The following is a 14480-nucleotide window of genomic DNA, read 5'->3' as shown; positions in this document are numbered from 1 at the left end:
ACAAAGTGCCACTGGAAACTCTCCCAGTGCACTCCAGACTCTCATAGTCACTGGGGAGGGAGAAGCCAAGTCCCTTCCCACACGGCAGAGCAGAGGCTGGATGCCCAGACACCCTCCCAGGGGTGGCACCAAGGCAGGCACCAAGCCCAGGGGAGCAGAGCTCTGTGCCTGCAGCTGCATCCAAGGGGAGGTAGGAATGTGTGAGCTGAAAGCAGAGCAAGGGAAATCAGAGAGAGGGGGGAAAAGTGTGAGCACAAACCCAAGGAAGCGAGATGCCAGGAAATATGTTCACCCTCACACAGAGCTAATTAGCACAGTGAGGCTCTGCTTACTCACACCAAGACAAAATAGGGGGTTTTGGGCGGCTGTCGCCTTCCCTGGTACAAAGACATTCTCTGTGAACTGATATAAGGGCACCTACCATCAACCACAGCAGCTTTCCATGGAAGGAGAGAGAAAATAATTCTTTTCTGAGCAGCCACCACTCTACTTACCCAAAAATGGCAGCTAAAACCCCGTTTTGTAACATTAAGGAGATAAAAGAAGAAAAAGAGAGGATAAGAAAACCAGCCTGAGAACAGACAACAAATAAGGCAACCACCAGGCTACTGCTGGCTCCTGGCACAAGTGATGATTAATTCCAACCTGGATATAAAATAAGCCTGCACTAGTCCTCTGCTGTCTGTTATTGTCCCAGGATTATGGTAATTAAGCAATTTGTATTACCTGATACCGATAAGAAAAAGAAAGCCCCGTTTATGACACCGCATCCCCTGGATTTTACACGGTGGTTACTGAGGCATTCTTGTTACCTGGTGAACATAATATTCGAGATCATAAAGCGCTGCGACTTTTTCATCCAGCGTGGAGGCAGAGCTGTTGAATTTGCTGATTAATTTAACCATAATTTCATAATCTGTTTCTATCTTCATGTTCAGCTTTTCAAACTCCTCCTTCAGCTGCTCTATGGGCCGGAACTTCTTCCTCACCTCTTCCTCTCGGGCCTTGGAAAGAGAAGATGTGAAGATAGGAGATGAAGACAGACAAGACAGACACAGAAAGCAATGCCAGCCCCAAATTCACACAGGCAACCTGGCTATCTATGCCAGTGGATTTATTGCTGTACTTTAGAGGTGCAGGGGCAGAGTTGGGAGTCCTTCTGAGAAGCCCAGGAACCCAGCTAGCTCTGAGATACCCACAATATGAGTGAGCAGTAGGGCTTTGTGCACCACTTCTACATCTCTACACCACTTGTGCACCATTTCTACATCCCATTTCCATCCAGATCAACATCAAGCCCACAGGCAGCAGTACTGCTGCTCTCTGTTTGCCTGCAAGTGGATCTTCTCAAAACCTGGCTGCAAGAAGCCCTGAGGCACCTCCCTGACCTTACAGCTGATCCTCTCTGGAACTGGACATGAGGCTGGAGAGCTCCAGAGGTCCCATCCAGCCCAAAGTGCCCAGTGACTCCAAGGAGTTCTCAGACACAGACAAAGATGCTTTCGCCATTCCGAGCATTGAGCAAATTCCAGGAAGGCTCTCTCTCCCAGGAAGAGGTGTGGGGACAGAAGCTGTCAGAAAGGGAGGCAGGAGGAGCCATGATAAGCTGGGGGCAGCTGACATGCTGTGCCATGGGGCTTGGCCAGCAGACAGCCTGTCCTGAGCTCATCTCCCTCGCAGTAACAGCACCCCAAGGGCTGCCCTGAACCAAGAGAGCTGACACAAAACATGTGGTGAGGAGAAAAGGATCTGTCAGAAATCTCAGAGAGCCCCAGAAGTGCAGGAACATCCGCACTGGTGGCACTGGGGGACAGAGCCTGCTGCTGCAGGGGACAGAAGCAGCAGAGAGGCCATGCTGGAGCTGGGCTGCCCCGAGGACAGGAAAAAGGCAGAAAGCCCCTTTTGGAAGGGATTTGTCACAAATACCAAGATGTGTTTGTATGCAGAGTGAGCCCCAGCTGGAGGGTTTGCACGTGTTCTGCTCCCACGAGGAATCAGAGAGGGCTGGAGGAAAACCAAGTGAGCAATGGAGGTGAAAGCTGTGTCAATAGAATGATAAATTATCAGAGGTACCACACCCAACCCACCCCTCCCCAAGCTGCCTCTGCCTGAGCACAGAGGGGCTCAATGTAACTCCATTTCCTCTGACACAGAGCCTTCAAGGATGGATTTGCTCTCTGCAGGAGTGACTGCAAATGGAATACTTTAGGTCCATTAGATGTAGCTGCTTTTAGCCCAGTTGCTGGGACAAAAGCTATTCTAACAGGGGGGTTTAAAATATGGCTTATTTTCACCTAATAGAGTATCACTAATTTTTGCATTTCAATGATCCTCATTTCCAGCAGCCCTTTTCAGCAGCCCTGCAATCAATCAGCAATGCTGCTATGGAAATAATCTCCAGCAAATGAAATCATGCCGTGCTGCCACATAAGGGAAGAAAAAGCCTTTCTGTGACACCAAAACTTTAGAGCCTTGACTCTTCTTTCAGTTTTCATTTGACTGAGCCAAGACCAAGGCAGCAGGAGGAGCGAGGGTTAAGGAAATGATGCTGAGGGGGAGAAGGGAAAGAGGCTGTGATGCACCTGATGAGTCACACATCATCCCACCTATTTACTTCGGGTCGGGTCGTGGGTTGTTTTGTAACTAAATGGACAACTTGGAGCTTGTGTAAGGAAGCTTCAGCCCCTGCTTCACCATCGCCATTTGGGTTTTGCTATCCAGGGCACAAGGCTGGAAACCAAAGGCACGGAGAGTAAAGGGAAATACCCTCTGTAAATACCATCAGCTGCAATCCAGTTCCCTTTGGGGTCTGCAGACAGTTTTGTGAGTTGAGCTGCAGTAAAAGGGATAAATTACATTGTTCAGAGCAGCTGTGGCTGCCCCTGGACACATGGAAGTATTGAAGGCCAGCTTGAACGGGGCTTGGAGCAACCCGAGATAGTGGAAGATGTCCCTGCCCATAGCAGGGGTGGGACTGGATCAGTGTTAAGGTCCTATCCAACTCCAACCACTCACAGAATCTTAGAGTCATACAGAAAAGTCAGGGAACAATATCACTAACAGGTTAGTAAAGGTATTTTAGGTCCAGATTCACCACAAAATTAGTTTGCACACTGTTTTCACCGCAATCATTTTAACCATTGTATTTCAGCAGTGTGTAACAGGGTGCTTTCACAACCCTGCAATGTGCATTACTTCAGAAATGGGAAACTCACCTTCCTTTCTGCCTTCTCACTTTCCTTGATTTTAGCCAAGGCCTTTTTGAGCTCCTCAGATGTGAATGAATTTGCATCAAGATCAACCTTGCCCAGCCTTGAAGAAGAAACAAAACAAACCACAACATGTTATGAGTGAAAAATTGCCTCTATTCTATTTTCACTGTGACATTCAACCAACGGCTAAGGGCAGGAGGAAAGGAATGAAAAAACCCACCACACGCAACAAAAGATTGGTCTGAGGGCTGGATTCTGTGAGGAGCTGCCAGACACATCCCCCTGACAATCAGGGTGACCCAAAATCTCAAGTCCTACCACAATAAAAACAGCTGATGAATTGATAAATCAGAATTTTGTGTTGCTATAGAGGAACCCCTCCTGTGTCACTAAATCATTGCAGAGGGCCTACAATCTTCAACTTGGAGATTTCAGCCTATGAACATTATACACAGAGTCACGGGAGACATCAGGGCACATTTCCAATGAGTGAAGGGGCTACAGGGAAGTGAGAGAGGACCCTTTGTCAGGAACTCTGGTGACAGGAGAAGGGGGAATGGAATCAAACTGCAAGAGTTGAAAGAGATTTCATGATGGTTCTGAAGAAGTTCTTTACTGTCAGGATGCTTGTCCCTGACACGGGGACCAGTACAGAGAGCCTGTGGATGTCCCATCCTCATACAACACCCAAGGCCTGGTTGGACATGGGCCACAGCAACCTGGTGTGCTGGGAGGATGCTCAGCTTGGAACCAGATGATCTTTAGGGTCCCTTCCATCCAAACCATTCAAGGTCATTCTACCATCCCCATCCTCCACTGCAGAGCTTCCCTGAAACTTCAGTGACATCACAGTTGCCAGAGGGTTCCAGGTAGAACATCCAGCACCTGGAAACAAGCAGAGCAGACACATTGGTGGCTGCCAACGGTCAGTTGCCACTCGCTCTGTGCTCTGCCCGTCAGTGCTGAGCTGCTGCGGCTGCTGCTGCCTGAGTTTTCTTGCTGCCTGTTCTGGAGCACCCATCCCAGCAGGATGTACACTGCTGAGCTAGTGGAGGTACAGTGCCATTCCAGGCAGGAGGGCACACTGCTTGGGCAGGCTGCAGCCATGTGGGAATGAATGCATGGTGTGGCACAGGAAGCCCACTGTGAGATTGTGCTGCCTCTTGCAGACTGCCAGAGACACGGTGGAGGACATGGAAGTGGACATGGAGGTGGATGAGGAAGAGATGATGGAGATAGACGAGGAAGACCCTGTTGAAGAGATGGAAGTGGATGAGGAGGATAACACCGAGGAGATGGAAGTGGATGAGGAGGATACCATCGAGGACATGGAAGTGGATGAGGAGGATACCATCGAGGACATGGAAGTGGATGAGGAGGATACCATCGAGGACATGGAAGTTGATGAGAAGGATGAGGAGGAGCCCATGGTCCTTGGATGAAGATGGGGCCCCACAAGTAAGACAGGCAGATGCTTCCCATGTCCTGCCCACAGACACAGTGGGTCCCCTGATGCCAGGCTGGGGCTGGGCTGGATGGCCCCGCTCAGGGACACCGTGCCTGCAGGGGGCCTGGACTGTGGTGGCTCCAGCACCACCACTGCCCTGCCCTGTGCTTGCCTGGGGCCACACCAGCCCTGCCAGCCCCGTCCCTGCCCCTGGAGCCCAGTTTCCAGCCCTGCTGGGCCCAGTGCTGGCAGCAGAGTCCAACTGGACTGCTTCCTTTCTTCCAGGACCGATGCAGATGATGGCCACAGATGTGATGCATCTGTAAATGTGTGTGAAAGGACAGAAGTTCTCTGTATATATGTTCACTATGTTAGAAGTTTTTTCTGAATATGTTTTGAAGATTGTTAATTTATAGGTTCCCATGTAAATATGTTCTGTAGATTGTTGTTGTTGCTATAAGGATTGTTATAATAAAACGTGTTCTGTAAATCCTCGGCAAATAAATACTGTTTCTTTTTTAAACCTGACTTCTCTTTGCCATTCCTTTGGGCACAGGCAGCGTTTGCACAGTTGGGGGTTCCACTTGTTCTGGGTTCCCAGGGCTGGAGGTCCCTGGAGGTGATGGCACAGCCACCCCAGGGCTGGGGGTCCCTGTGCTCAGGGGTCCCACTGACACCACTCCTGGCACTGGGCACTGCTGCTGTTCCTGGCCTGGGGCACAGAGGTGTCCCCAGGCCCTGAGCTGTCATTTGATTTATGGAGTTTTCTCAAGGGTTCAAAGTTCTAATATCCAACCCCAGATTTTGTGCTCTGCCCCCACTTTCCTAAACCCACTGACACCAAGATTAGGATGAGAGACAGAAACTGCTGTAAAGCACAGACGAGCCACCTGTTGTCTGCCATCTCCCCTCCTTCTCTACCCCCTGCCTAGGTCTGTCCTGATCACACAGGCCTGGATTCCACCCTAAACCACTCTCCAGTACCTCTCCTCCCTGTATCCCCCTCAGAGAGCTCACAAAATGGAGTCCACCCCCTCGGGCGGGGACATCATGTCAAACTCCCTCCCACCTCTGGCTCTCTCATTGGGTCCTCCCCCTGTGTTGGGTCCCACCTCTGCGTTGGGTACCCACCCTGCGTAGGGATCCACGGCTTCCTTGCCTACTTCCACTGGCCCTACCCCCTCGAGCTCAGCCCCGTGCGGATCCCACGCTGTCAGAGCCGGAAGTGTGAGGGGGGCTAACCGGAAGGCAGCCATCTTGGCTACCAAAGGCCCACCGCACCAGGCCTTGCCAGGCACCCAAGGCCCCGCTCCTCCGCCAAAGACCAAATTCCCTCTTCTGCAGAGGAGAGTGAAGGTTCATCTGACCCTGAGGATGAGCCTGAGGATTCTTGGCAGAGGATGCAGAAGCCGGCAGCTGAAGAGGGGGACTGGGAATTGGTAGCAAAAATACAAGCAGCACCGGTGCGGTACCAGAGGAGGGCTAACCCCGGAGGGGAATCTATCACACACGGGGAGATGAAAGATCTTTGTAAAGCAGCGAAAGACCATGGGAGGGGCTCGCCATAGTTTAATAATTTGTTAAATGCCATCTTCACTGCACATTTTACGGTGCCTCACAATCTGCGCCATTTTATGTACATCCTACTTTCTCCCACTGAATTTATTCTGTGGGAAGGAATGGGGAAAGAATTACTACAACAACTACTAAAAGACTATGCTAGAGAAGACAGGCGGGCACACCTAACACTAGACCCTCTGGCTGGGGCAAGATTTCACTAAACTTCAAGTAATAGACCTTCCCCTAGCAGTGTTAGGAGAGATAAAAGGTGCTGCAAAGACAGCTCTCATGCAGACACCCAATGGAACAACACCTACTCTAGATTTCACAGACATTTGGCAGGGACCTCGGGAATCCTTTATAAAATTTATTGATCGCCTTACACAAGCGATAGAGAAGCAAGCTAAACATCCAAAAGCCAGGCAGGAACTGCTTACTAAACTTACTGAAACAAATGCTAACAACAACTGTAAAGATATTTTACGCTCTCTACCACTTGACCCAAAACCCATTGGACAAATGATCACGGCATGCACCCTTAGGGCATCCTTACACCGTGATGCCAGCCTAGCTAAGGCTACCAGTCAGGGTGTATTAGAGGTGCTAGTAGCCTCCCAAGGTATTCCCCGACATGCACATGAAAAAGGACCTTGCTTTTAATGTGAACAGATGGGGCATTTTCAAAAGCATTGTAAAAATAAAGGCTATTACCAGGGACCTTCTGGTGTCACAACCACTGTCCTCACTGCCCCCTTCATCCGCACGCTTTCCAACACCAGCAAAACCGCTGGCCTGCAGGAAACTCCACACAGACCAGGAAAGGGCCCGCGTGATGACACCAAATGCGAGGCCGTTCCACCCTACCCTCCCGAACATCCTGGAGAACCAGCACATCGACCTTCTCAGATCCATCGGGACAACTTGGTGGCCGCAGAAGAACTCGACGAACGACAGGTCTGCCCTGGAACCCGAAGGCAGCTGCTCAGCGCCTTTTCAATTCCAGTCGACGACATTTATGTTCACCATATTCCAACAGGCAAATACAGGTCTGAAGAATGGCCCAGAGACATTTTGATTTTAAGCAACACCAGGGAAGGGATGGAGAGACTCACTATACTACCTGAGGTAGTCACCTTGACATCTTTGCAGGTGATAACTGCCCAGGCTCTGTGCTCAGACCCTCCCCATTTCATTCCAAAAGAAACAGTAACAGCCAGAGCCTACCTTCTACTGGAGATGATCACCACACCAGCTGATCACATGGTGATGTGGGCACAGATTACACCCTAAAACAGGCCCGTTCTAAAGTGTGCTTTGTCATGTAAAGGAAGAAAGATAGGTCTCCCAGGACTATTAGATCCAGGAGCTGATGTGACTACAATTTCCTGCTCTGATTGGCTAAAAGAATGGCCCCTGGTTCCAGCTGCTGGGGTAATTTTTGGCATCGTGGGAGCCACTACCAGCTTCTGGAGTCAAGGTACCATGAGTCCGTGGAAGGTCCTGAGGACAGAGTTGCTACAGTAAGATCATTCGTCACCTGGGCACCAATAACACTTTGGGGAATAGACCTCTTGTCCCAGTGGGGGACACTGCCAGAGATCCTATCAGCACCTCAGGATTTCTACCCAGGGCCACTGAGCAGCACGCCACTCATCAGTTAACCTGGAAGAACAACGACCCCATATGGGTGGATCAGTGGCCCTTCCCAGGCAGAAAGTTAAGGGCCCTGCAGTCCCTCGTGCAGGAGCAGCTGTCTGTGGGCCACACTGCCTGGCAAAGACAAGTGGTGGCTCCTGCAGGACCTCAGGAAAATCAACGAGGTCATCAAGGACATGTGTACCCTCCAGTCCAGCCTGCCCTCAGCCTCCATGTTACCTTGAGATTGGCAGATGGTTGTTATAGGTCTAAATGACTGCTCTTTTGACACCCCCTTGCACCCCAGTGACCCTCCCTGGTTCGCCTTTTTCAGCCCTAAACCGACAAGCACCTTTACAGAGCTACCAGTGGACAGTTTTGCCTCAAGGAATGAAGAACAGCCCAACTACTTGTCAATGGCTTGTAGCCCAAATTCTCTCACCCATCCGGAAAAGACGTCCTAATGCTCTAATTTTTCACTACATGGACGATATATTAGTTTGTGGAGAAGCTCAAATCATTTTGGACGTTGCAGTACAAGATGTCATCACTGTGGTACAGCAGAAAGGTGTTGAGATTGCAGAAGATAAAGTCCAAAATACAGCCCCCTGGAAGTACCTCGGCCTAAACATCGCAGAGAGAACCATCACACCCCAAACACTGCAAATCAAGGACAACCCAAAAACTCTACGAGAACTCCACCACCTCTGTGAAAGTGGTTTTGATGTCGTGGCATGTGAAGCCATGAAGCTGTCTCTTGAATGTCCACCCAGGGCATTTCCACTGCCATCCCAAAGGGAACACAAAGGACAGGCCTCTGCTTTCAGCACTGCTGAGCTCCTGACCCAGCAATGAAGTCTCAGGAAGAGTTAGGAACTGACAGCACCAGGGAACCTGGCCTCTAATAAAAGGCATGAATCCCACAGCCCACCCAACCCAAAGCCTTGCATATCTGTACCTTTTCCTTCCTTTCTCTTCTCTCGTGCCACTTTCTCCATTTTCTCTGTCTGGCAGCTTGGCTTCTCTCTCTCCTGTCTGCAGGTTCAGCCGTATGTGTGACCCTGCAGGAACAGCCTGACCTGCAAGCAAAAGTCATTTATTTCAGAGCACTGCACTGCTCCAGCTTTGGGAGGAACTGGGAGCTGAAGACACATGCTACTACCTTGGAGAAACTCCTCCCCATCCCACATAGTGAGGAGTGGGATATCCACCACTGACCCCCCTCCCATCCAGCAGCACTCCTAAAGTGCTGCTTTTCCCTCCCAGAAATGCCACCCTGAGCCACCAAGGTGTCCCTGTGCTGCCAGGCTGGCTCTGATCCACAGTGGAAGTGGAACTCTGAGCCCAGCAGACACTGGTTCCTTCCTCCCTTTTGGCCCAGGTCCTAGGAGAGCACTAAAGCTCCACACCAGGAGTGGACTTGGAGGCCACGTGAAGAAAAGGGAATTGTTGCTGATTGGGGCAGACAGAATACAATGCAGCTGCCAAAGGGAAATCAAATCATCCTGCAAAGAACAGCCAGGTATGCTGCACATCAAGGCTGTGCTGGTGTGGAAATACTGTATTAAAAGGAATTTATGATCACTACTACCTGCCAACAAAAATACACAGAATACATTAAGCTTCAATTTTTAATGGAGAAAAGATAGGAAATTCAGAGTGGTTTTGACCAGTTCACCACAAACACATCTCAATGGCCAGCCCAGCACTGGGGTGAAGGGGAGGCAATATTTGGCTGCTACTTCTTGATGGTATTTCCTCTTCTCCTAATGCAGGAATTCTGCCTGCCCAGGACAGCAAGGCTGCAGCTGAACCACCACAGAGCTGCTCACAGATGGACAGACAGACCACAGCTGCTCACTCTCCTCCCTCCTGAGGAGGTTTCCTTATTCAGCCTTTCCTTTCTCTCTTCCTTTTACCTAAAAAGATACCTGGGATACAGTAATAGCTTGCAGGAGACAGGAAGCATCTCATACCAAAGAGAAGTGAAGGCAGGGGTAATTATTTTGTAGAATAAATACATGTACTCACAGACAAATCTCTGGTCTTGAGCACAACTGGATCGATCCCTCCCTGTTCAAGACCAAAGAGACAATTCCCTGATCAAAGGACCTGGTGCTTCCTATGTAAGACTGGGATGTTTGTCACAATTCAGACAGAAACATTTCAAAGCCTGTAGTCATCCAATAGGTATAAGTGCATTTAGAAAATGCAGGAAAAACCATCTTGGAGGATTTCCTATTAAAACAAGGTTTGCATTTCTGGTAGACTCTCCATCAGTCCTGTCCATTGGAAATTGCATTGGCTGGATATGTGAGAGGACAGGTGTGATTATCTCCCCATTTTAGGGGAGGACAGGCTAGATGTGCCTCCTCCACACTTGGAATGCTTTCCATGGACAGATCCCAACCTCCTCCTGCTCCTTAAACTTGTGATACACAGGACCTTTAATCTGTCTATCTATGGGAGCATCCTCCCACGCTGAGAAGTTGGGCTCTGCAGGAATTTGGTGCCATCACCAATCTGTGCCCCTTGCTGGTGGTGGAGTGCTGGTCAGAAAGGAGTTTGTAGGATCTCCATGAAAAGGGCAACACCACATCTCCTGTCCCTGGCTCAGGCAACACGAGGACAGGGCTCTGCCAGCAAGGAAAACACAGCCAGTGCTAACCTGCTCTAGTGGGAGATGTCCCTGCCCACGGCAGGGAGGTGGAACAAGGTGAGCTTTAAGGTCCCTTCCAGGCCAAGCTGCTGTAGGATGAAATGCCATCGCGTGCTGAACGGGAGGACGATCCCCTCCTCCACAGACACCAAGGGACACAGCCAGGGCACAGCTGGCTGCCTCCCCCCCAAGCCCAAAGCTTTCCTGGCCATGCCACCAGCACTGGGCAGGCCAGGTCACAGCCCCAGCAGTGGCTGTGGCAGCTCTGGGCTGTCACACAGCTGGGAATGGCCCCTGTCAGGGAGCACAGCACAGCTCCAGCTGCATCCAGCCACATCAGCCTGCCAGGGGAGAGGAAGGAGGTGTATGGAATCCCACTGAGGGAATCACCCAAAGGAAAAGCACAGGAGCAGGCTCCAGAAGGGCAGGGGGCTGGGGGGCCCAGCCCTCCTGTTTCTATTCTCAGTGTGAGAAATGCTACTCACTTTCAAAAAATGTAAAAGGTTTCTTAAACCTTATCAAAAACAGAAGAGCAGACTGAATAGAGAAAATATTACAGCGCTGGAGCAGAGGATTTTCCCCACCATGTGCTCACCCACACAATGGAGGTTTCACCTTTTAACCCTTTAGCTCCCCCACAGTTCTGTCCATTGACTCCTCCTTCCCTGCCCAGGGCTGGAGATCCCTTCCTGACACCTTGAGTGGGGGTCAGGTGCTGCCACAGTCACGAGTGACCCTCCCAAACGTCCCAAACCCAGGGCACCCCCGATAACAGCACAAGGGGGTGAAACTTCTCTTAACATTTCCCTTTTAATTGTGAGAGTCAACCATGGCATTAGTCATCTGTCTCATCAGCAAGCAGGAAATAAAACCAAACCCAGGCCTGGTGCTCATGAGCTCTACCCCCAGCACAGCCAAATCCCAGAGGCTGCATCAGCCAAGGCACAAACCCTTCCTGCTCCTCCTTTGCACACTAAATGGGATTTAACCAGGAGCATCCAAACCCCAGAGAAAAACTCACAGCCCTGATATGTTTAAGCAGCTCTTGGTGCTCCAGGGATTTCCCCTCCTCACCCAGCACAGCAGCCCAGGTTCATGGCACAGCAGGACAAATGTGCTGCTCTAATAAATAAACCATGAAAAACATCTCTGTTTTCAACAAAAAGATTGACATTGACTCTTAAAAATGTTACAGCTGTTCAAGGAAGGTCTTCTGTCTTATTAAGTTTGGGGTATTTTGAAGTCAGAAGTCTGTTTGAGGGTGGGTTGACTTGAATAATGTGATTAAAATTGCTGATTTAGACGAGTAAGCTGGAAATCCCGAATTTTAATCATGTTTCAGTATGTAGCTTCTAGACATTTCCTTAAAAATAGTTGATTCTCTTTGATTTCTATAATTTGATACTATTCAACAACTGGGAGCACACACTGGAGCAATACAAGTGTAAGCAATTACACAGCTTCACATGCTGCTAAAACAGAACCATTCTGATAATAGCTTTTTCCCGAGAGAAATTAATTTTTTACTTATTATTTGCATTAGGTTGCATTTGGGAAATGAAACTCAATTAAAAAAATACAAAACCACGTTTTCATTTAAGCCATTTTGTAGCATTTTTTCGCCTTGACACCTCAGACAAATAAAATATGTGCATCCACAGGTAGGCACTGCATAGATGTGTTACTGAATTGTCCCTCTTCCCTGAGAGCTGCAAATCCTACAGCTGCCAGACCTCATCCCTTGCTCCTCATAAAGGGAAAGAAGAGTTTCCATTCTAGTTAATTTCCCAGCTCTAAATCAACTACCCAGTGAGTAGAAATAGCTGTGAAATCCTCTCCACAAACCTGCCAGGTTTCCAGCTGTGGAGGGGGAAGCACAATTGGTTTGGAACCCTTACCACTTAAAAAATATCCCACTCTTGGGATTTTTTTAACCACAACTAAAATAAATTAAAATCAATTAAAAATAAAATCACAAAATCACAGAATGGCTTGGGTGGAAAGGAACCTTAAAGCTAATCCAGTGCAACCCTCTGCCATGGCAGGGACACCTTCCACTGTCCCAGGCTGCTCCAAGCCCAATCCAGCCTGGCCTTGGGCACTGCCAGGGATCCAGCTAGGGGCAGGCACAGCTTCTCTGGGCACCCTGTGTCAGAGCCTGCCCACCCTCCCAAGGAAGAATTCCTCCTTAATATCCAATCTGAACCTGCTCTCAGTTTAAACAGGTGTTATTGCATTGCCTTGGGATGATGGATCGAGAGAAAGCCCCAGGGTGTGGGCAGAGCTCCCAGTGCCTCTGCTGGGGACATGCCACCCACCTGCCCCTCAGTCACTCAGCTGCCTCACAGCCAAAAGGACAGTGTCCTACAGGTAAAGTACTCCCAGAGGATAAAACCCTTGTCACTGCACAAATGACAAGGTCTTTATTGGGAATAAATGTCAAAGCAGAGCGACAGCGTTCATTTTCCAAGCAGGAGACACTGATCCTGTGGTGACACTGCAGGGATGGTGTTATTCCTGTTCCTGATTTAATCCCTTTATCAGCTGCAGAAGCACCAGGACAGGCTTTGGTCTCCATGCCAGCTCTGACTGACACTGCTGTCCCCACAAGCTGTCCCCACCCCTGGGTGCTGCCTCTGCAGCCCAAAGCACCTGGAGGTCCCTCTGAGCATTGGCACTCCTTTATTTGGATGTGCTCTGTCCATAAAGATGCTTAAAGAGATGCCAAGGAAGACTTTAATTTATAGCCCCATTCTTTTAATCTTGGTCAGCCAGATTTTTTCAGACATCTGTTTATATCTCCTTATAATATATTGGCTGGAGCAGCAGCACCAGGCAGCAGCTCCCTTGCAGGGGCTCTGCTGACATTTATAAACCGAAGTGATTTCTCTCATGTGCTTTATGTTATCAGCTAAACCTGTCCACTTAAATTATTGCCTTGTAACCAAATCACAACTATCTGTTACTCTGCTCTGTGAACGTTTCCCAGGCTCTATACCAATATCAAGCTTTGCAGAGGCTAAAAACAAGATGATAAATTAATAAACAAATGAAAAACAGGACATGCTTCCACCAGCCTCACAACTGAGGGAGGATCAGGAATGTTGTGCACCACATTACTAAAAGCAGAGGGCTGCTGTGTGGAATATGCAGCACACAGTGATAACTAAAGAACCCCATCTCTCTTCTTCTAGAGCAACCAAATGACCCGCTGTGTTTCCTCACTAAAGGAGAAAGGTCTCATCCTGAGCTCCCTTCCAGCACATCATTCTACATTCCACAGGTGGGTTTGTGTTCCAGCATGGGGACAGGGCTGAGTCCCAACTCACTGCACAGCTACAGGCTGGGAAGTTGTACATCACACACTGACCTGCAAACCTCCTATCAAGGTTGTGCAGTAACTCACTGCACTCCTGCAGTGGCTTCCCCATCCCATCCCATCCCATCCCATCCCATCCCATCCCATCCCATCCCATCCCATCCCATCCCAATCCACCCCATCCCATCCCATCCCATCCCAATCCACCCCATCCCATCCCATCCCATCCCATCCCATCCCAATCCACCCCATCCCCACCCCTTGGACAAAGCTGCCAGCCACTGACTGCCCATCAAGAGGAGCCCAAGAGGGACCGGAGACTCTCCCCCTGCAGCACCACGCTGTCCCCCTTGGCAGACAAATGTCCCCTGGAAAGGCTGGAGCAAGCAGAACAAAGGTGATCCAGCTCGCTGAGGCAGATCCCTGGCTTGTCCCCAAGTGAGCATCTTTGTTTGCCATTGTAAAAGAATTCAAAAATCTATCAAGGGTTTGAAAACAAGCCCCAGTTATGAGTCAGTAAGTGGCTCTGCAGCTCTCAAAAATTACCTCGGTGTGTGAGCAAGCCTCAGATAACATCTACCTTCCTTTACTCTTTGTTTCTCTCCACGCAGGGAGTGAGGGAAAAGGGACTTTCTTTCTACTACAGAC

The 14480-nt window shown here is 49.6% G+C and overlaps 1 protein-coding gene across 9 annotated transcripts in view; it reads right to left on the bottom strand.

Moving 5' to 3' along the window:
- Positions 1-14480, bottom strand: part of SIL1 (SIL1 nucleotide exchange factor) — a 95777-nt gene that overhangs the window by 36153 nt on the left and 45144 nt on the right. For 7 of the 9 annotated variants that reach the window (XM_059860344.1, XM_059860346.1, XM_059860338.1 and 4 more), the window contains 3 exons: positions 8813-8933; positions 3216-3312; positions 813-1004 (listed from right to left, as the gene is read on the bottom strand). In XM_059860344.1, coding sequence (XP_059716327.1) covers positions 813-1004; positions 3216-3312; positions 8813-8933 — 410 coding nt within the window. The remainder of the gene's footprint in view (positions 1-812; positions 1005-3215; positions 3313-8812; positions 8934-14480) is intronic. The other 2 variants (XM_059860343.1, XM_059860345.1) reach the window with 1 other exon arrangement.

The sequence above is a fragment of the Haemorhous mexicanus genome, chromosome 15 (genome assembly GCF_027477595.1).
Source record: "Haemorhous mexicanus isolate bHaeMex1 chromosome 15, bHaeMex1.pri, whole genome shotgun sequence".
In the NCBI taxonomy this organism is placed as follows: Eukaryota; Metazoa; Chordata; class Aves; order Passeriformes; family Fringillidae; genus Haemorhous; species Haemorhous mexicanus.
The sequence above is the reverse complement of the archived record's forward strand: the minus strand, read 5'-3'. Positions and strand labels throughout refer to the sequence as shown.